We start from the raw sequence: 21,926 nt of genomic DNA on the forward strand, positions 1-21,926 counted from the left end.
GGGCTTGGTGTTGTTGAAGCTTTTCTTGGTGTTGCTAAACGTATTCTTGCTGTTGTTGAAGTTTTTGTTGTAAGTATTTGGGAGCTGCTCAACAGCATTGCACTGCCACATTCTCACTCTCCCAACAGACGAACCACGCACACAAACTCACTCGCTCCCACGCACTCACACACACACAAAGACAGAGAAATACACTCTCAAAAAAATTGATTTATAGAAAAAAAAACTGCACTTTTGAGGTTACGTTTTGGGGGTGGTTTGCTTCTCTTTTCTCTGTCGTTTGTTGGTGTTGTTGAAGTTTGTGTGGTTGCAGGTCCTGCTGTTGCTGTTGTTGTTGGTGCTGTCGTTGTTTATTACTTATTTGTTGCAACATGCAACAACATCTGCCTAGGCACATGCCTGTTGCTCAGGCATCTTGCGCCCCTTGTTATTGTTGCGGTTTTCTGTTTTTTGTTGTTTTTTCCAACACTTTTGTTTGAATGAGGGATTTCCTCGTTATTTTATAGATATTTTTTATGTATTTATTTTTATTTTTTTTATAGATCTTTTATCTTTATCTATTTACACACACGCACTGCTGCAATAGAAGTGGATGGAAAATGTGTTTAGTGGAAAGCTGCAACGTCGCTCTTGCTCCTCTCTCTCTCTCTCTTTCGTTTTTTACGTATTTATTTTCTCACTTAAAAAAACACACAGAAATGTCAGTTATCGCCACAATTTTTAACACTTTTTCGAATCGGGGGAATATTATATTAACAAATAATCAAGCGAGAAAAAAAAAATGATGCACAGTGGCATGCATACACGACACGATCATACCCGTGTGTTCGTGTGTGTGTGTATATATGCGTGTTTGATCGTGTCACAAAATGGTAAATAAATCCTCCACACGAAGTAAAATACGGTATTGATACTGCGATTTGCGATTTAAAACCCTATATTTGTACATATGTATGTATATATGTACATATGTGTATTTTTCCATTAATTAACAACTTTTGCACACTTTTTCGTTACGCATTCGTATTTCCAGTCGCTTGTCTGCTGTCCTTTTCTCTTTTAATCGTTATCGCACACTTATCGACAGCGCAAAACAAAACAAAACAAAAAAAAGAAACACAGAGCACACACACACACAGAATAAAACAAGTTAACGGCTCCTTCGCCTCCACCACCTCATCATCAAACGCCTTGGGGACCTGCAGATAGAAAGAGAGAGAGAGAGAGAAAAACAGATTAGTTCGATGCAAAAATAAACACACATTCAATCGATAAAATGATGATTAGAAAATCGATAAGGGCCATAAATAATCGAATAGATAATGTCGTCGCCCCAGACTGCTTTAGACTGGTCTCAAGTGTAGTCGTTTCATTATCTTTTTGTCATTGATTGGGGTTTTTGGGGGTGGTCCAATGAGGGTGGCAGGTTTTGAGTATTATATTAATTTCGGTGGGGGTGCAGGAAGGCTTTTTGAGGGTCCCAGGAAGGTGAGATACTGCGGTCACGGAACCCGAACCATTTTAATTTATAAATGAACTAAATCTTTAAGTCCAGAATTTCTGGAGAAGCCAGGAAAAAACAGAAACCCCAAAGTGATTCCCAACATAAAGATAATCCCTGGAACCAAAATAGTCGAAAATAAACGCCAATGAATATATGTATCATTCAATAATAGTTTAATCACATCCCACAAAGCAACATTAACCCTTAACCCTAAGAGTTCATATTTACTTGAATACAATAAACTTTCATTTCAATTTTAGTCTATTTTCTCTACAAGTTAAAGGACTTGAACATTCGAGGGGCTCTAACTAAACATTGCTCTTCTAACGTTAATCTTTTTTCTATTTCTGGCATTTATATTTCCCCGAGCGACCACTGTACTGTCTCCTTCCTCTCACAGAGGAGAAAATATAACCATTCTCTTGCCCGTCAATAATTTTCACCCGCTCATCCATCCAATCCATCTATCAATTTCGATGAAGATGGCATTTCTAAGGCACTAACACACACACATACACACACACACATTTAATTCAATGGCCAAGTGAAAAGCGGCAACTGCGCATCGCGCATTCAATGGGTAAAGATGCGGCCACGGGCAACGGCAGCAGGCGCAATGAAGAAGATTGGCAACAGCGCGGCACCACACCGCACCACACACCACTCAGAATAGAGCCGAAGAAGCAGCGCATGAAAAGCGGCAACAGCGCATGGGCCATAGACCACATGTTTTTCAGTGCTGCAACATTTTTGCAACTGTATTTTGTTTTTAATGAAAGCAATTAAACTGCAGAGCCGCAAATAAATACAACAAAGAGGGGAAGAGATATCGGAGGAGAGGAGAAAAACACGCAACAAAAGTGGCAACACAAAAGGCAACAGCAAATAGTAAATTAAATTCTCACTATGAAAATTAAACAGAAATTGAATTAAATTTAAGCTAAAAGCACACATGAAACACATACAAAGAGATAGAGAGTGAGAGAGAGAGAGAGACAGATACCCACAAAGAAAGAGAGAGAACGAACCAAACCGAAAATTAAGCACGAAATTCCACAAACAAGCAAAAAGCAAAAAAATAAATAAAGCTAAAAGTAGAAGAATCAGCAAAAGCGAAGAAGAAGAGATAGCAGCAGAGGAAACGTACCCTGAAGCGTGGTGTGTCGGAGAGGGAGAAGGAGGGAAGATGGAGTGGAGAGGAAAAAAGTCAGCCAAGCATGGCAGCGACGCTGCCAGAGAGAGCAAGCAATAAAAATACACAGAAGCAGCGGCGGCGGCTGCGGGCAGCAGCAGCAGACAGCACAAAGCACAGAGCAACGTTGCCCATTTTCAATACAAAGGCGAGAGAGAGAGAGAGAGAAAGCGATAGCAGAAGAGCTGGCAAGCAAAAGGAGAAGAGGGACAAAAAAAACTTAAGCACGCGTAAGATTAAAGCAGCAGCAAAATTAGCAGAGGCGCAGTTGCCAAATTTCACACAGAGCAAAAGGCAGAAGCAGAGGCAAAGGCAAAGTCAGAAACAGACCCAGCGCAAAACAAATTAATAAAAATAACAACACACATACACACGAACACAACAATAAAAGGCAGCAGCGACAGCAGACGACGAAAAGAGGCTTACAAAAAAACTAAAAAGGAACACGAAACATGCAAAGCACAGGGGCAGCGCTGCCAGCGTCCACAGCTTTATAATAATAATAATGCCTTAAATAAAAAAAAGAACGGGAAAGAAAAATAGAGCTACGTCGCCCTGTGATTTGATACCCTTGAAATCAAAATCTGAAGTTTTTGCTGATGTTGGCTCTAAGTTGTAAGTTTTACTTCGCATATGTTGTTAATGGGTGAAATTAACATAAAGGCTGAATAGAATATAAAGTAAAGAATTTTAGAGCCATATGTACATATATGTATGTACTATGTTGGCCAGGCAATCTGCCTACCCTCCCTTTCTGCTTGGCAAACTTCCCCACAAAATAATCATACCCTGTCGCTATCGCACTGGAAGGGTATCCAAAACAACAGCCAACTCTCGAAGCAGCAACAAAACAACAAGAAGCAGAAGACAAAAGCAATGCCCACGAAGCTTGCATGAGAGAGGGAGAGGGCTGCGCACAAGAGCGAGATTGAGCGAGAAAGACGGGGCAAAAGCAGTAATGGAGTGCCATCGAGTGTGTGTGAGGGAGAGAAAGACAAGCATTTGCGAGGTGGAGTGGAGGGACTAAGGTTCAGTCAGAAGCAGAGAGAAAACAACAAAATCGGGAACGTACACACACAGAAACATGCATTTACATATATACACACCATTTATTATACATACATACATATGTATGTATGTATGTATGAATGAATGTACAAAGACCAGGCGTGGGGAGGCAACGGGCAGACATCGTTTCATGTTTGGTCTCTGCTTCTTGTGTGTGAGAGTGTGTGCGGGTGACGCAACAGCAAGTGCAAGAAGGCAGCAGCGGCAGCGCCGTTGGCAACCGAATACAGCACAGACACAACCACACTCGTGCACACATACACGCTGGCCATAGATGTATGTATGGTTGGACGCAGACACAAAACTGGCAACGTCATAAAACGAAACGAACAACAAAAAAGCGACAGAACGAATGACTGAACGACCAAACGACGTACAACGTGTCTGAAACGAGCGACTGAACAACCGACCGTACGACGTAAATCGTGTCTGACACGACAGACTGACGTTCGGTCGGTCGAGCCAACGCGCATAGTGACGTGCACACAAAAATTCCCCAGCCAGGCAAGAGCGAGATAGATAGGGTCATTCATGCGCCAGTGTGTGTGTTTGTGTGCCGTGCCTTGTGTGTGCGAGTAAGGCAGAAACGAGTCGAACGAGTAAAACGCAGCGCAGCAGCAGCAGCAAAAGCAATAAAACACGGCGCGCAAGGTGAAACACGTAACAAGCAAAAAAAAAAAGACCCCAAAAAGTTTAAAAGGTAGAAGAAAAAGGAGCACATCAGCAACGAAAGGAATGGGTGGGGAGAAGGGAGTATGGGTGCAGAAGAAGCAGCAGCAACATTGTGGAAGCGTGAAGGGGTAGAGCGGGTGAGTGGGAGGAGAGCGCAGTGGTACAGCAGTGGCAGAGAAGAGGTTATGGTAATGTAGAGTGGGAGACCTATAGATAAAAAGAGAGGAAGAGCTGACACGTAATGCACAGGAGTGAGAGAGAAAGAGAGGCACAGATATAATAATAATAATTGTAGAGCATAAAATACACACACACACATCCAACATGCACATATAAATAGCAGCGGCAGGCGCATGCTTTTCATACACACTTACATATGTATGGGTGCGTGTGGGCGGCAGGAGAGGTTCACACAGCTGTGTAGGAGGGGTGTGGGGGGTCTGCTGTGGTGCTTTGTGGGAGCCGGAGTCCGAAATGTGTACTGTTCATACACACACACACAGAGCCCAAGAGCCATAGCGACGGCGAAAACCAAATGAGAAAAATGTGGACGAAAAAAAAATCACGAGTAGGCCGAAAGCAATTTATTTGAGATAAGCGCCGCGCCACGCCGTGCTGCTCTGCTGAGCCTCTGCCACGACCGAGTCCGCTGAGACAGGTTCGACTGCGCTGCCACAGTGTTGGGACCAGACCAGGACTTTGTTGCTCTGCTGAGACTCTGCCCAGCCTCTGTAACGTCACTCTGCCGCTGATGCCTGTTAGGCCTGATTCTGATTCTGGTTTACAGCTGCTGCTGCTCCTGACTCTGCTCTGTCTCTTCTCTGCATGCCTCTGCTGCTCTTATTCTTTGTTGGATTTCGGGTTTTTTTTTTTTGATAAAGTATTGATTTTTTGTTTGAGCTTTAATTTAGTGCTGCCCCCCCCATGATGTATGTATGTGTGTGTGTGTATGTTCATTTTTTCCAGTGCGTGCGTGTGCTTTATCGGCTATTTACTGTAGTTTTTGAATGGAAAAACGTGTTTTGCAGCTGAAAGAAAAATGAACTGTATTGTAGATTTTTTTGTTTTTGCTTGGAAATACACATACTACACCTCACCACCCACCTTTCTCTCTCTCCACAGCAACATCTGGCCGGTCTGTTGATCGGTCAGGCATCCATCAAAATATGCAACAGTGCCTGCCTGTGCCCCTGCAACAACATACCGCAGCACATATGGTTCTAAGACCACAGTGTACATTCCTCCAGACTCCCGTCTAGAAGGTTTGCACTAATTGCATTCCACTGTGGTGCAAACACACATTAGAAACACACACGTAAAAGCAAAAGTCGTTTCAATGGAAGAAAAATATAACGTAAATAACAAAAAAAGGTAAAATGTACTACTAATATTCAGATCTCTACAGAGAAACTTCTATGCTCGGTAAATCGCTCTCTCATTCTCTTCTATGAAATCTATATACATACAGGAATATATTTTGATGTTTCTTAAGGAAGGAGTATTGTGTTATTTTTTGTGTAGAATTTTATTTTATGTAAATATTTTGTGGGGATGGCTCTGGGCTTTCTCTCTCTCTTAAAGAAGCGGCTTTACCTTCATATTATATCCAATATTACGAAAACGTATTCATATTTTAATGTCTCCATTAAGTTTCAAGGAATTTCAAAGCGGGAAAGCCGCAAACTTGGTTGCGATTTCCGTGAAAAAAATCTCTTGTGTCTGTCCAATCCTTAAATCCTTACCACCCAAAACACCCCTTTGCCCAGATATGTATTTATATTGTCTAACCAATTAAACGTTAACAAGATGAAAACTAAAACCCTTTCAAAAGTATTGCATTTCCATTTTCATTTGCATTGCGAATGCACTTGCCACATGCCTCATCTTTCTGTCTGACTTTTTTTTAAACAAAAAATATGGCGATTTCTCATTTGATATTTGATTCGATCAAAGAATAAAGAAAGTCTGGCTCTGTGGTCTGCTTTTGCTTCTGCTTCTGGGGATTGAATTTCCCTTCGTTTCAGTGTAATTCTGTGGAAATGCATTTGTTTACGATTTTATACCGTTTGTGTGTGGCCACAGCTAGAATTTCAAGCTTCAAGAAAAACTTGAATCTATATGAAACACCTACATATGTACGTATACACAAAAGGATTTTCCACACCGATTCAAATAGTATCCAAATTCGAGAGTTTGCTACTTTAATAGATTTTAGATTTACTCTTAAATTTCTGTTTTCTTTATTATAGTATTTTATAAGGGTTTCCTATCTGAACAACAGCTTGACAATCTCTTTAAATTCTTGGAAAACATATTCTTTTTTTAAAGTATTTTTGTTGCATTTCAGTAGAGGAACGTTTTCAGGTTCAAGAACATTCCGTTTACGGCAACGGAGAGGAGATTGGGGGTGAAATAATGCGACAAAAGAGAGATAGTGAGAGACACAGAAGGGTAGAGGCGATAAGAAACTTTCAAGATAAGACCCAAAAAAGGCAAAAGGCAATTTGCTTTTGAAATTACTTTCACAATGTTCCACCAAAAAAGTATATATACTTTTTTGCAACAGAAGAGAGGCAGGGAAACGAGCGGAATGGCATGTAAGAGATAAACAGGAGCGAGAGGAATGATCTATATTCAGACGCTGCGCTGCTGCTCCCAGGGAAAAAATATTATAAAAAAAAACCTAAAATAATTATCGAAAATCGAACTTTGACTTTTGCTCTCTTAGTTTCTCTTCTGCCTTTCCTTTCTCGCAAATACCAGATACCCATTAATTTTGGTTTAGAGTCCAAAAATCATGCACACTTATTACAGCTAGAAAAAGAAGCAAATATTATGGATTACGGTTGGAATTTAATAATTCAAAGGAAATTCAATCTCTCAGACTTTATTTATTCTCCGATTTAAATCGGGCAATCCCATAGTTTTTCAGATAAATCATAAATCCAGAAATCCTCAAGGTAATAAGAAACCGAAATCCAATCCACAAATTTAGGTGGAAAACACGCACAAAAAAATTTTCCCCAACAAAGAAAATTCAGTTATGAGGCATCACCATAGTCGTCAGCTGAGAACTGATTTTTCCCCCCACTTGATTTTCTCTGTGATCCCCTATCATTGTTTTTGCTGCTGCTGCTGCCTGGTAGCTGCTAAAGCTTTTGCAAAAACATAAAAATTCCATTAAAATGTCAAGTGACAGTTTCAGGCATTCTGCCACACACAAACACAATTCCATGCCACAGCCTCCCATCATCTGTAGGGATATTCTGGGGGTTTTTTTTATTCCTCTGAAATTTGCATTCCATTTCCAAAAATTGAGGAATCAAACCCCAATTGGTGGACTGAAAGGAGGACAGGGGGCCCCCGCTGCCAGTGGCCGGAAAATATGAAATGCTTTCAATTTCTGTTGCACAAAAATGGCAGTGCCACAGAACAGAAACAGAAGCTGGGTTGGAGCCAATTAGAGGAGTGGGAGTGGTCGGGTTGCTCAGAAAACTATAATTGGAAGGAATGCTGCTGTCCCTTCCCCCCTTACCAACGGATTCTCAAGGAACCCAAGAGGGCTTGTCTGTATCATTAGAGAATAAATAATGTGAAATACTTTTAAGAGAATAAATAAAAATACTTTTATGGAATACGTATGGAAGTCTGGATAGGTGGGATATTTCTGGATGGTATTTCATTTTGTAATACATACTACCAATATCTCGTTTTTCAAGTAGGAATATACATATGCATACAAATTTAGGCTTTGGAAAATTGAAAAATGTTCTCATTTCCAAGTGTATTTTCAAATGTTATTTATGGATGTTTTCATCGATCGATTCTCTGCAGCATCCTATCCTACACTTAACTTACTTCTTTCAATCATCATGAATTCCTGCACGCGGCGCGGTTAGCAACGTTGCCAAACTTCCAAAAAAAAAAAAAATGTAAAGTGTGTGTTTTTTGCGTATTTCTTTTTGCCGTTTTGGTTCACGTTTTACGCTTGTTTTCTTTGTCTTTTCCTTCTGGAAAAGTAAAAATCAATATGCGGCCTGCGATTGCATTTAAATGAACAACAAACAACAAAAAAATAAAGAAAGACAGAAACAGCAAAAGAAGAAGAAAAAAATAAAAGGCAAATGACAGACAAATAAAAAATAAATAAAAACAGAAGAAAAAAACCATGGCCAGGGGCACAGCGCAAAGTCGGCGGAGGGGTGAAGAGGGGAGTGGAATGGAGCAACTTATGTGCGACTGTGTGTGTGTGTGCGCAGCACCGCACCGCTCCACACCGCTGCCTCTACCAACTTCCAAAGAACCGGTTCAACAAGAAATTCTACGAGCGGCACAAAAGAAGAAGAAACACACACACAAAAAAAAAGTAAAACGACAGAAGGGGGTATCACAACGGAAAGGAGGAGGGGGATGCTACCGACTATTTGACACCCCTTTAAATAAGAAGATTCCGGTTCTGAAAGTTCTGAAGGGGGAAAAGTACCACCGATGTTTACATTGATATTTTTGAAGACTCCAAAACTCGGATCTAAGTCAAAGGAAAAATACTCATGAAAACTGATCAAGCGGGACGTGAAATTAGGGGAAAATACACAATGAATAGTTATCAAAAATCGATCAAATATTCGGGGTTGTTTCCCACAGAACATAGTTTTTTTCCTGCTCTTTGGATTACAGACTATCAAATATTAAACGACGTACATACATATATCTTCTGTGGTTTTAGAATTATTCAATTGAAATCAACCGAAAGTCATTCACATAACTGGAAAATTGATGGTTCCGCAAAAAGATATTCATGCTGCCATTGTCAGGTTTAGAAAAAGGATTTGATCATTTCTTGAAAGCAAGATCCAATAAGAGTTTCCTAGTGGACTGACAGCCGTTTTCTCGCTATTTTTTTAAATTGAAATTTCAATGGATAGATAACACTACTCGACAAAACCGAACTTTTTTTTTCCTCAAGGATCCAAACCGACTTTTTCTGATAGATGTGGGGCTTTAAAATTTTTTTAAAGAATTATGGTTTTTTTCTATGGCAGAACTTTTTTTTGAAGTATGGTATTCTTTTTTAAAGCTTTTTTCAGAGGTAGCGCTTGTTTTTTTCACATAACTCTAGTATCTTTCATCTGGTTGTTAAGAACTTTGCTATTTTAAAAAGATAATTAAAACAGCTAGAAGTTAAGCCCAAACACTTTGTGATTACAGCTTACCGTCTGGGAAATATAAAGCATTGAAATGCAAAAATGATGATTTTTGTGCGGTATTTTTTACGAAATTTTGACTTTAAAAACTCAGGAAAAGTCGAAAAAAAATTATATCTTGTGTCCTCTATTTTTTTGTGTATAGGTGCGTTAATTTGGCGTCGTTTAAGGTATCGCTCATTAAAATCTATGGAGAGACTTTGGAGCTAAAATTCGTTAACCAAACCTAAAATATGTAAAAAATGAACAAAAAATGCCTTTTGGAAGGTTGCGGGCCCAACTGCCAATTTGTTTGTTTTGTTCCTTGAGGAAAAATCGTGTTGACCAGTGTAATTAATATATTTATACATAAGTATGTATAATTATACAAATGTATAATATTATATAAATAAATATATTAAAGTCTATTTTGGTTTCAGAGTTCCAAGAGGTTCTTATTTCCCTTTGAAAAATGTATGCAAACGCCTAAGATTTTTCCTAAATCATATTAAAATAATAATTGCATGGTAATACGAGCAGAGAGCACTCTATTAAAGTAAAATGGATCTAAATGTCTATGCCAATGAAAAGGCCACGTAAACCCCAACAATAAATTCATTCAATATGTTCTCTCAAAGCTTAGAAGAGACAAAGAAATGGGGGAAATAAACGGCACCCCAAAAGACAGAGACAGGGACTGTGAGAGAGAGAGAGAAGAAAAAGTAATATTTGCATAATTTAAATGCTAATTAGCGGCGGGGAACTGTAGGAGGTGGTCGTAAAAGCAGGGCCAAAAGAAGGTATAAATAAATACAAATATACAAAAAATAAATGACACAAAATGTATGGAAATATATGCTGTATATAGAGGAGACACGAGAGAAGAGAGAGAGACGAAAGAGAACTCGAAAGATCAGAGTAGATCAGAGGAGAGAAAGAGAGGGGAAAAACTAGATATTTTTGGCGCCACGATGGGGGCACGCGTTTCGTCAAACAAACAAAAAAAACCAAATGGAAATTAGATTTGAATCTCCTCTATATGGACTAAATATGGAATTGAATGGAATGTGCGAAGAATCTTTAAGAATCCCAACAAAAACGGAATCGATTGAAATTAGTAGATAGGTTTTTTTTCAGTTGAAGACTATTCAAAATTCAAAATGATCTAAGCACGAATATAGTTTTTTAATATTCTGCCATTAAATGCACATAATTCAAAGGATCACTTGGATAAATGATACAGAAAACGAGTAAAAGTAATACTAAGACCTACCTACGGAAATCAATCGATTTAATGGATCTGCGTTCGATTACACGAGAAAGACAAGTGATAGAATGTTCCTTCAAAATGTTTTAGCACTTGTTGGAATCTCCTTTCTTCCTTGCATCTTTCGAATGTTCATTTAATTCGAAATTTTTATTACGATTTTCCACTTTTCCACGACCAAACACATTGAGGTTCACTTTAGAACTGAAATTTCAATGGAAAGTGCTCCTCGATTGAAGCCATGGAACTCCGACTTATTCCATTCGATGAATCCATCCACGAATGACATCTGTCACATTTCGTGATTGCCGATGGCTGCACGCCCATTCATCCACCCACCCCTACCTGCGTGAGCCGATGATTGCACGACACAGCCACCCACCTGCTCTACGTGAGCCGCAGCTGAAGCTAACGCTCCCGCTCCTGAATCTTAGAACGGGAACGGGGAGGGATATGGGAACGGGAATAATATACACAGCCCCCCCAAAGCCCACCTACCATCCGCCTACGCAATGATCCCCCACCGCCCACTTATATTCCCCATGCTAAGAATTTTATATAGAATTTTCTGCATCAAAATCCACTGACATAGAATGTGTGTGTGTGTAAGTTTTTGTAGATTTTTGCATATTAATATTGTATAAAATACACACCAACGGCTTATAATCCCATTAACGACTTGAGGATTAAGAAAATTTGCACTTGCAACATGTGTGTGTGAGTGTGTATGTGTTAGGCATGGCATTTGACGTCAAAGGAGAAGTTTATAGGCACGCTCAAAGGACATACTGCCACAAGAAAAATGATGTCGCAAAAAAGCTCACAGCTCGAAAGAAAGCCTCCTAAATTTCACAATCTATCTGAAACCATTTTTAAAATAAAAGAAACGATACGGAAAAGTTTTCTGCAAGATTTTACAACATAAAAATATACAAGAAGCCACCTAGCGGGAGATGCAATTTTTTAAGGGGGTTTCTTAAATGGGTTTTCGGAGTAAACTTTAAGGGAATAGTGTTTGCCTTAAGGGAGAATTCCTGTAGCCTCGATCAGATCGAGGAAGACTCAAAAAATAACCTTAATAGCACTCTGATTTCTTGATACGAAAGAAATTCAGGCACATCCCATGCAGATTGATTGCTGAGTATATGAATATATGTATGTATCATTCCGATTGTCATCATATTTCCATATTTTCATTTATAGTTTTTTGTATCCTAGAGAAAAACAAAAGCAAGTTTGGGATAAACTCACTTCATATAATTTGAACCATGACATAGAGGTGGGATTTTTAACTGAAAAAGTGATGGCTTCAATGGATTATAACCTTAATTACAAAACAAAATTCTTCCAGACTTTTAACCGTGATATGAATAATGATAAACAAATGGATATACTCGTACATATCATTCAAGTGATATTAAGGACTTGTATCGGGATCTTTGATAAATACTTGAATGTGTTGTATAATACTGCTGTTTTTAGCACATATTTTTCATATCCCACTGCTGAAGGATACCCTTTTTTCTAGAAAATAAGTCCCTCCCACAAGAGAGAGGGTGTACCAAGTACCCAAGAAATTCCATGCCCAAGACAAAGAAATTTGATATGGGTTCTTCTTTTCTTTAAAAGGGTGGATAGAGATAGATCCTAAAGCTTTACTTACCAAAAAAAAAAAACAAGGAGTGTCCTGAAGTCAGGAGTGCAAGGTGTCCCTGGGCGTCGTTGAGGAAAATCCATACGATTGAAAAATCCTTTAATTTTTTTTTAGTTATAACTTTTGCAACCATTTCACCTTATTTTTCACGAAATTAGTATTAATTTTTTGTTGTTTCATTGTTAAGGAAAACCAGAAAAAAATGCTTGAAAAAAATTAGATATAACTCTTTTTTTGGGTGGATTAAAAATTCCCATCCGATGGGGCGTGTCCGGTTAAAAAAGAAAATAAACGAAATTATAGTTGTTTTTTTGTGTGTGTTTTCTCCCCAAAAACCCCTCTTTTGCACTGTCTGCTGCGTTTTCCTTTCAATTTGATTGCAAAGAAAAATCAAAAATCAACGAACAAATTTAAGAATTGGAACGCAGACACATACACGCACACATTTACAGTGTTAGAGAGAGAGACAGGCGAGGTGGGGCGAGGCGAGGCGAGCGGCGGGATGTATAGAAATTTCAACATCTTTTGGTTTCAGATAAAAAGAGAGGGAGAGAGGGAACGAGCTGGGCAGCATTATATTATATTGCAGTTTGGGCAAAAAAAAAAAAATTACAAAAAAAAAATGTATTTTGCGCGACGCAATTTTTTTCTTTGAATTTTGTTGTTTTCTTGCTTTTTGTATTTGCAAACGAACACACAAACATAAACGAGAGACACACACATGCACGAGAGCGCGAGGGGTATAAGGTGTGGGTGGAAGAGGTGAGAGGTAGCTGCAGAGCAAAGCAAACTTTGACTACTTTTTTTTTTCATTCGTTTTACGTTTTGCGTTTTGCTTTTGCTTCAACAGTACTCTTTATTCCCTTCTTTTTTGCGCTGCACTATTACCTATTTTTTTGTTGTTGCATCTTATCTTTAGATTCTTGAACAATTTCGTATATTTGCAACGTTTTATTTTTTCTTCTATTTTTACTCTTATCTTTTTTCGGGGCACAAATGAACGTTGTACAAAAATTTTCTCACATTGCTCTGCGCCGCCGAACGAACACACCCGAGTTTTTTTTAGGCCTTTCAAACACAGAACGCGACGCGACGCGACACGGCAGCGGCGAACGGGACACAGTCAACGACGTCGACGACGATGGCAGCGACGGCGACGCTGCGCTGCTGCTGAGAGCGAACAGCGCGGTTCTTACAGGGGGCGGGGGCCAGGCCAGTTATAACGTAAGGCTTACACAAAAAAGATCGCCTCTAAGCCGTGAGCGGCTATCCGCTGATTTGGATTTTCTTCTTTGATTTGAATAAAAAAAAACCTAAATTTTATATTAATTATTTGAATTATTATTATTAATTTCCACACAGAGAGAGACAGGGTGCGAGAGAGAGAGAGCGGCGGCTGGCGCTGCTGCCTCAATAGCTGTGGCAAAAATGTTGCCCACTTCTGCTTGAATGTTGCTGTAAATCGTGCACATGTTGCCAGCGAACTTACAGGTTCGGGTTCGCTCAGCCGGTTGGATCAAACGGTCGTGTATGTTGCTAAGTGTTTTTGAGAGAACCTCCCTATATCGATACGAAAATATCGTCACAAAAAAATAAATTTTTCATCGGTTTTTGTAGAGGAAACGTTTACGTGATTTTTGTTTTCAATCAAATCGACCAAATGTTTTGCAAATGGCCCTTATAAATACCAGAAACATACTGAATGTTCGATGTTGGAAGACACACTGGCGTCTTTTACTATTAGGCAAAGGTCAAAGGAGTACTGAAGAATGTAATACGAGAAATTATTATATGATGACCATATCCTCTCCCACAATATTGCGCCTGGCCTTTGCTAATTTGTTTTTTTTTGCAGTGAAAGTGAAACACATGTTGGGCTAGTGGTGGGAGACAGCGGCGCAGCAGAGGCCGGGTCTAATACTCAACCATTTGGTTTGATCGCAAATCAGTTGCATGTTGGATGCTTGCAGCGAACTTGTCGGCTCAAACATATTGCTGGCCCGCTTTATTCTGTGCTTGCGAAAATGCGCTAATGTTTCATGTCTATTAATATTGTCTTCCCTTTCCTCACTCTTCACACAACACAACCCACAACAAGCCATACACCATACAAAACTATGGGCCGGCCGGCAGAGACGAATGGCCTCTTTGCAACCATTTCTAAACGTGTTCGTGCTCGCTGCAGCGTTGCCAAATTTCAGTGCAAAAAAGAAGCAACCAGAGTAGTCAGAGAATGATTGAGGGAGGGGACAGCCATCGGACATGTTCGAAGCCAACTGACGCCGCTGGCACTGAAGTTTGGCAACAGGGCACGCCATTCGTATGCTTTTCCTGTTTAAAAATGACCATTAGAAATGACAAATAAAAGGAAAACTGGAATTATAGGGAGCCTGATAATGTAAGCCAAACAATAAGCAGATCTGAGTTACAGTTACAGCCGAGAAGCAAAGGCGCAACAACAGACAGAATATATCGAGAAATAGACGGTATACGGTGCATGACACCATTCGTTCTCATTCGCAGTCATGCGGCATCAGTTGCTGGCGAGCAACGAAACCGAAACCGTCGCCATGCTCAGTCCGGGGGCCAGCAGCAGCGGCATGATGAACAACTCTTCAGCGTCCACGGGCATTCTGTGCGACGAAAAGGAGGTAATGGAGGAGTTCATCAGCTGCTATCGCCACTTCGCTGCCCTGTGGGACAGCAGCAGCAGCGACTACCTATCCAAAACGAAGAAGGAGCCCGGCTACATGGAGCTCCTCAAGATACTGCGTCGCATCAACGGGGAGTGCACTGTGCAGGATGTCAAGCGGAAGATCAATTCTTTGCGATGCTGCTATCGCAGGGAAATCAAAAAGGTCCAGTCCTCCAAGTACAACTATCGGCCGCGGCTCTGGTGGTTCAACTTAATGGACTTCCTGAAGCCCGTACTCAATATTGGCTCGCCGCCGCACATGGACGACAGCCTCGACGAAACGACCATAAATGTGAGTATCGCTGCCTAGGGGAGTAGGGTAAAAAGTAAATGAAACATTCCAAATATTTTAATATATTATTAATAACTAAAAAGTTTAAAAAGTATGTCTAAATACATCGATGTTTAAGAAAAAAAAAAAGCATCGATGTTTCTCCAGCTCTAGTTTGGTAAGGGGCTAAGGTTGGTGGGGTTGTTCTCACACAAGTTTGATGGGAACGCGGCTTCGTCGTACGACAGTCGTACGACAGCAAGAGGACGCGGACGACGGCATGCAGCACAACGGCGGCCGGACGGCATCGGACATCGAGCAATGGCAGAATTTCTTCCGGCTCTACCGTGGCATGCCCCAACTTTGGATGACGAAGAGCAGGAGCTATCGGGACCGCCTGCTGAAGGCGCAGTCTTATCATTTACTGCTGGATTGCTTGCGCAAGATCGATCCCACGGCCAACATTCACACGCTCAAGCGGAAGATCAACAACTTGCGCAGCTCGTACCGCCGTGAGCTGCGAAAAAAATACTCCTCGGATAATGATTATGTGCCCACCCTATGGTATTTCAAGGAACTCGACTTTCTCTGCGAGGTGGAGACCGGCGAACTGCAGTTGGAGATGGAGTTGGATGGCGATTTACCGCAACTAAAGTCGTCAGGGCCACAACCAGAACTATCACCAGAGCCAGAGGATATCATCACCTTGTCAGTGCAAGAAATGCACGCAGATTTCATCGAAGAGTTGGATAATGAAAGCGATCCAGATGGCACGGAGAAGGTGACGATGGGTAGTTCTGTAGTCCAATTCTCTCGTGTGTCGGCAACTGTACTCAAAATTAATGCATTGTCTTCCCGTTCCTGTTTTAAATCTCGCTTGCAGGATAAAGACATGTTTGTGGAGTCCTTTAACACCGAAACGGATGCCCTGGGCGATCCGGAACCGGATCCAGAACCCGAAATGGAAGCCGCCGATCTGACGCCCGCCATGCGGATGACGACGACGCTTAAAACGGAGGAGCATAGCCATAGCCATAGCCGCGACTACCAGACGCTGTCACCGCAATCGATGACATCGAATGCCAGTGGATTGTACTCCAGTCAACCGGTCAAGCACCGCCATGGATCTGGGAGGCACCCACTGCCGGCCGAAGGGATGCTGCTGCGGACTGGGCGTCCCGCGCGTCGGCGCAGCAGCACGAGCCACGATGAGGAGTACTTCCATTTCGTGGACGGAGAGCCGAGCATGAAGCAACGCCGCATGGAGGATCATGCAGAGAGCGAGTGCGTGCTGATCGGGAAGCGAATGGCGGCCCACTTTCGGAACATGCGCCCAGACCAGAGGCTCTTTGCCGAGCGGATCATCAGCGAGGTCCTCGTCTACGGCCGAATGAATCGGCTCTCCCTGCGAGCACGATTTGTGCCCAATGATGAGGACGGTGCATTGCCGTGAGGCACAGGTGGTGTCGGTGTCGGTCACTCGTGGCCGGTGGAGGAGTCAGTGCTGCCAATACGAGGTGTGGTGTGGATACTCTGTACGAGCAGCATAAGATGACAAAAAGATTACCAGGGAAAATGAACAACCGACAAAAGTGGAGCTAACAATCAGGCTTTGATAATTAGTTGTAACATATAAATACACATAATAAATTATGCATTAAAATTACATTATGTGACCACTGGGGTGACATAAAGAAAGGTGAAAAATCGCCACGAACACCTCGACTGTGCGTTGGCGACGTGTTTGTCGCCTGCCATTCTCTTCTGGCAGGGCAGCAGAAAAAGGTTCAGACATAGACAGTGGTGAAGGCGAAAGAGAACGAACAGGCAAAAGAACTGTATAACCAGAACTGGTTTTTATCCATTTTCAATTTGAGTGAGCGGTTCTGCATGCGGCGGACTCTCCTTTGGCTCTCCCGCTCCCTCTCCCACTCTATTCAGCTGCCAACGACTGCGATTTTTGTTTCCTTGCGTTTGCTTTCTTTGCTGTTTCAGTGGCAGAAGCAGCAGCAGAGGCAGAGGCAGGGCACACTGCTGAGCGCCCGGTTTTGTGTCTCTTTCTTACCCCTTTGACCGCTGATTCGCGTTTCCATGCTGTGCCAGAAATTCTCTCTTGCTTGATACCCTTTTACAGATGGAAGTATTGCTGATTTTACAGCATGTAATGTATTTATTGTATTTATTATTTATTAAAAATGTTAAAACATCCCGCGACGTGGAATAATTTTGTACATATTTCTCTAGATAATCAAACAAAATGCAAATCATTTTACAAGCCAGACGCATCGAATAATATATGGGAACAAAAGATATCGCAGGGTATGTCAAGGGTCGACCCCTCAAAGAGCTGGCATCTCCTTCTGGGTTTTTGTTCTGTTTTCCCTTTGCTTTAGTAACTTTAATTTGTTGGCATTGCCATTGCCGTTTCGGGGTCCGTTATGCTGCCAGCAGAGACCCCGTTTCCCGTACATCGACGAACCCTTTACATTGCTCTATTATCGCTCGGGTTTGGCTAGGTCGTGTTTCTTTTGCTTTTGCTATAGTCTTTGCTTTTGATTCTTTGTTTTTTGTGTTTTTGTCGTTTCGGGTATCAGCACGCAAGGTGGGTGAAAGGGGTTGTCTCAGGGGGAGATCTGAGTCTGAGTCAGCCTGAAATACGGGCTGAAATATTTCTGTTTGTGCAACTTGATCGGAATTGTTAAGAATATGTACATACATACATATATATGTACATATGTATGTATGTGTGTACATATTTATGTGTTTAGTTCCTGGCACCGAGATGCATTTGGCCGCCACACCTTTATTTTTGTTATGCCAAATGTTCGGGTTCTGGCTCTGATTTAATAGAAAGCTTACTTACACTTACTGCGGAAAATAAACATATTATTTTTTAATAAATCAATAAAAATAAATCTGCTAAAAGTTAAAAGTAGTTTCGAAAGAAAAAAAGTTTTAAACAAACAGGTCTTTCCTTTTTTTCTTTTGTACTTTGCACTCGATTATAATTTTCTTCAAAAAATATAATAAGTGGGATTGTGACTCCAGATCTAATAAAAAAAAGTTTCAAAAACAGTCCCATCCAGCGGTATTCAACGAATTTGAGAAGTCATTTGAAGAGGTGAGGCCGCACCTTCCCCTTGAATTACAGTTTCTTGCATTTGGGATTCTTTGTTTTCGCTTTTATTTCTGCCAATCTGTTTTGTCTGCCACATGTGGCACTCACTATCCCACTCACACACTCTCCTGATCTTTTTAGTTGCTGTTTTTGTCCTGTTCTTTCAATTCCCCGTCTATTCATCCTCATGCTCTTTTTCTCTGGCAAGTTTTACTGTTGGCGATGCTGCAGCTCAGCTCTCCACTCCATCCAGCAGCAGCAGGTCATTAATAACATTGTTGCCCCATAGTGCAGGGGGCGTCCCTGTCCTTCTTGAAACGTTTTTGCCTTGCTCTGAATTTTGACTGCCTAATGCGGCCTTTGGGTCTTTTCCCTTTCCTTTGCCTTGTCATTCCACGTATTTATCGCTCGTTGCTTTTCACTCAGTTCATAGCCGTTGGTTGTGTTGGTTGTCTTTGTTGCCTTGCCCATTTCTTTCTGCATTTGGCTAGCATTTGGCCCCCCAAGGGTCCTTTTGTATAGTTCAGATGTTAAAAATTACACATCTAAATTGATGCCCCCAGTTTTTCATCATCGGATGGACCACATCAACTCTTTGAGATACCAGAATTCACATGATTTTGATCACTTTAATTAAGTACAAAAGTTTGTACTGGCCACGATATCCAATAATATCCAAGCGGTCCACGCGACACCGAGCCGAAGCTTTTTCCAGGACAAAAAGCGACCGAGAGGCGCTGCCGCATGACAAGCGATACATACATACATATGTACGTGTAAATGTAACGGCTGCCATATGTCATATTAAACCAGAGAATATGGAAACCTATAATCAAACTAGCGATGCAGTTATGATTCCGCGCAAGCACAAATTTTTGGTGTGAAAAAATAATTCAATTTTCAAGAGATTCGAAATGAACTACACATATTGCACTTCTACATTTTTAATAGACTTTAGATAAAGTTTATATCGATCTGAGAAGGGTATCTAAGGCTTCGTTAGCTTTTTATTCTAATATGTAGATGTTACTTGTAGTTGTAGCCAACATTTAAGACTATGAAAAAAAAAATGTTTAGTCAAATTACTGCCCTGTAGTAGGGTCTTTCCTTCACTCTTCCTTAGTCTCTTATACATATATGTACATATGTAAAGTGTACACACATGTGTATTAGTTAATGTGCTTGCTGCCACTGGGTGTGCGGAGGGACGGGACCTTTGTGGCTGAGGCACGCAGGTCGTTCGGTCGCCGTTTGGCTTCGGGCTTGTCCCGGACAGAGGTACAGCGACTGGACAGCGTCTTATGTGGCTCTGCTTTTGACATGCCACAAACGCTAACCTTCCCCCCACCCCTTGGTGAAGGCCCTATAGCAGTCTGACTCTTACCCCAACAACCAATGTGGAACCCCTGCCAAACCACAATAATCCATTCCAATCCCAGTGTGTGTGCCTGTGCCTGCGTCTGTGGAAATGGCAAAACAAGGTCAAGTGTAGGGACCAAAATTTGTTTGAGTGCACATGACTATGTGTGTGTTTCGCTGTACATATGTATGTGTGTTTGAGTCTCGAAAGAGGGTGTTTCCAATTCCCCAAACATTCTTCTTTCTGGATAACATGTCTTAAATATTAAATACATACATATGTACATATGTACAAGTTTATGCACTCGACTTTTAATCAATTATGGCCTACAAATCCCATTTCAGAGACTTGTGCCCATGAAAAATGATACACAAGTCCTTAATTGTGGAAATATTTTACTCCGCTTTTCCTTTAAATTCATAGAGGAATGCAATTTTGCGTATGTTGATGTTGGGGAGAAAACCATAAATAAAAAAATTAAAGCAAACGTAACTTTATCATTAGGTGGGGCTTCTGGAGTGTTGGGTGGGGGTGGTGGTGGGTGCCAAGGGCTGCGCGTAACGTTTAAACAAAAATTGCGAGAGACCGAGAATCAGACCCTACCCTCCCTGCTGACGAAGCGTCCCCATGTCTGAGTCACGCTCAACAGGCGGCCGTTGCGCCGAAACGTGCAGCTTCAACATTTTGAGGTTAGCTTTTTGTCGCATTCGCGGGGGCAACGCCAACGGCAGTGGCAGCGGCAGCGGCAACCCTAAGAGCGCGGCACAAAATCAGTTGCACAAAGGTGTGAAGTTTTTCGAGATCTGAACTTGACGGATGGGGGCCCTGGTTGGCGTCAAAGCCAGCGCCACAGCCACAGTGGAAGCCGAAGCCAACGTCGCTGCAGCGGCGACGACGACACCTGTGGATATACGAATGGGAATGTGAAAGAGAGAGAGAGAGAGAGGGAGGGATAGAGAGATCTGCTCTGCTGCCAATTTTTGCAGGCCTATGCGGCGAGCGGTCGGGTCGTCGAGAGCATGCCTCAAGTCAGACATGAGGAGTGAGGTGGGAATCAAATCTGTACGGGAAGTGGAGGCAGCTCTTTCTGTCTCACCCACCCACTCAAACCCCCCGGGATGTGACGTATGCACAATCAAAGCAAACGCTAACGCAAAAGCAAAAGAAAAACCAACAAAAACAGCGGCAGCTGAAAGTGTAACTAAAATACACACAAAAATTATATACCCATAAACATACATACACTCATGCATATGTACATACATATGTGTTTATATATACACAAATACTGTACATCCATACATACACACAAAACAGAGCTAGAGTCATAAAAACACGAAAGACGAGGTCGATAATTCGTGCGGCGAAGAATTTGATACCCTTGGCGATTATGTGTTCGTACAAAAACTGTTTGTGATACATTTTATACATTATATGTATATATTTTACGCATATATGTACGTCATGTAAACAAAAATATGTATGTATGTAACTGTATCTGCAAACTCAGTTTATTTTTGGTCAACGGAGTGTTGATTCCCTCTCGGCGTTGCATGCAAGCATTTGTCATATCCTCTCTATGTAAGGGTATCAGAAACGTTGCAAAAAAAAACCAACAACAAACAAAAAAGAGAAAAAAAGAAACCTAAATAAAAAAATTAAATGGAAATTTCTGAAATAAAGCACACGCACACAACCAAACACACTGCGAATAGCCATAGCAGTGTCGGCGGCAGAGGCAGAGGCAGAAAAGCAGTTCATGTTCACTTTGAGTGAAAATTGGCAACGTTGCCTCTGCTAACGTAACGAGCCAGGCGACGACGCCGGCAGACACAAAAACAAACACTGCGTCAGCTAGAACGTCGGTCCGTCACTAGGTGAGAGTGACTGTCGACTGTCGGTCGGGTGAAAACGACGGCCGGCCAAAGAGCGCAGCGCGTAG

At 41.5% G+C, this 21,926-nt stretch overlaps 2 protein-coding genes across 3 annotated transcripts in view; one reads left to right on the top strand and one right to left on the bottom strand.

The window, feature by feature from the left end:
- The window catches only part of LOC111070054, a 61,203-nt gene extending 47,305 nt beyond the window's left edge, over positions 1-13,898 (bottom strand). Inside the window, 2 exon segments of the mRNA XM_022360353.2 lie at positions 1-577; positions 13,429-13,898. The exon segment at positions 1-577 is cut by the window's left edge and continues 131 nt beyond it. The gene's annotated coding sequence lies outside the window, so the exon portion shown is untranslated.
- Positions 13,899-14,647: 749 nt separating this feature from the next.
- LOC111070057 lies at positions 14,648-17,029 on the top strand. Of its 2 annotated transcripts, none has more exons than XM_022360357.2 (2): positions 14,648-15,527; positions 16,390-17,029. In XM_022360357.2, exons 1-2 carry the CDS (start codon positions 15,066-15,068, stop codon positions 16,957-16,959), a joined length of 1,032 nt encoding a protein of 343 aa, XP_022216049.1. In that variant the 5' UTR covers positions 14,648-15,065; the 3' UTR covers positions 16,960-17,029. The 2 variants fall into 2 exon arrangements, with proteins under 2 accessions (XP_022216049.1, XP_022216048.1); XM_022360356.2 differs by lacking the exon at positions 14,648-15,527 and adding an exon at positions 15,628-16,287.
- The last annotated feature ends 4,897 nt before the right edge of the window (positions 17,030-21,926 follow it).

Source organism: Drosophila obscura, unplaced genomic scaffold, assembly GCF_018151105.1.
Source record: "Drosophila obscura isolate BZ-5 IFL unplaced genomic scaffold, ASM1815110v1 contig_28, whole genome shotgun sequence".
Taxonomy (NCBI): domain Eukaryota; kingdom Metazoa; phylum Arthropoda; class Insecta; order Diptera; family Drosophilidae; genus Drosophila; species Drosophila obscura.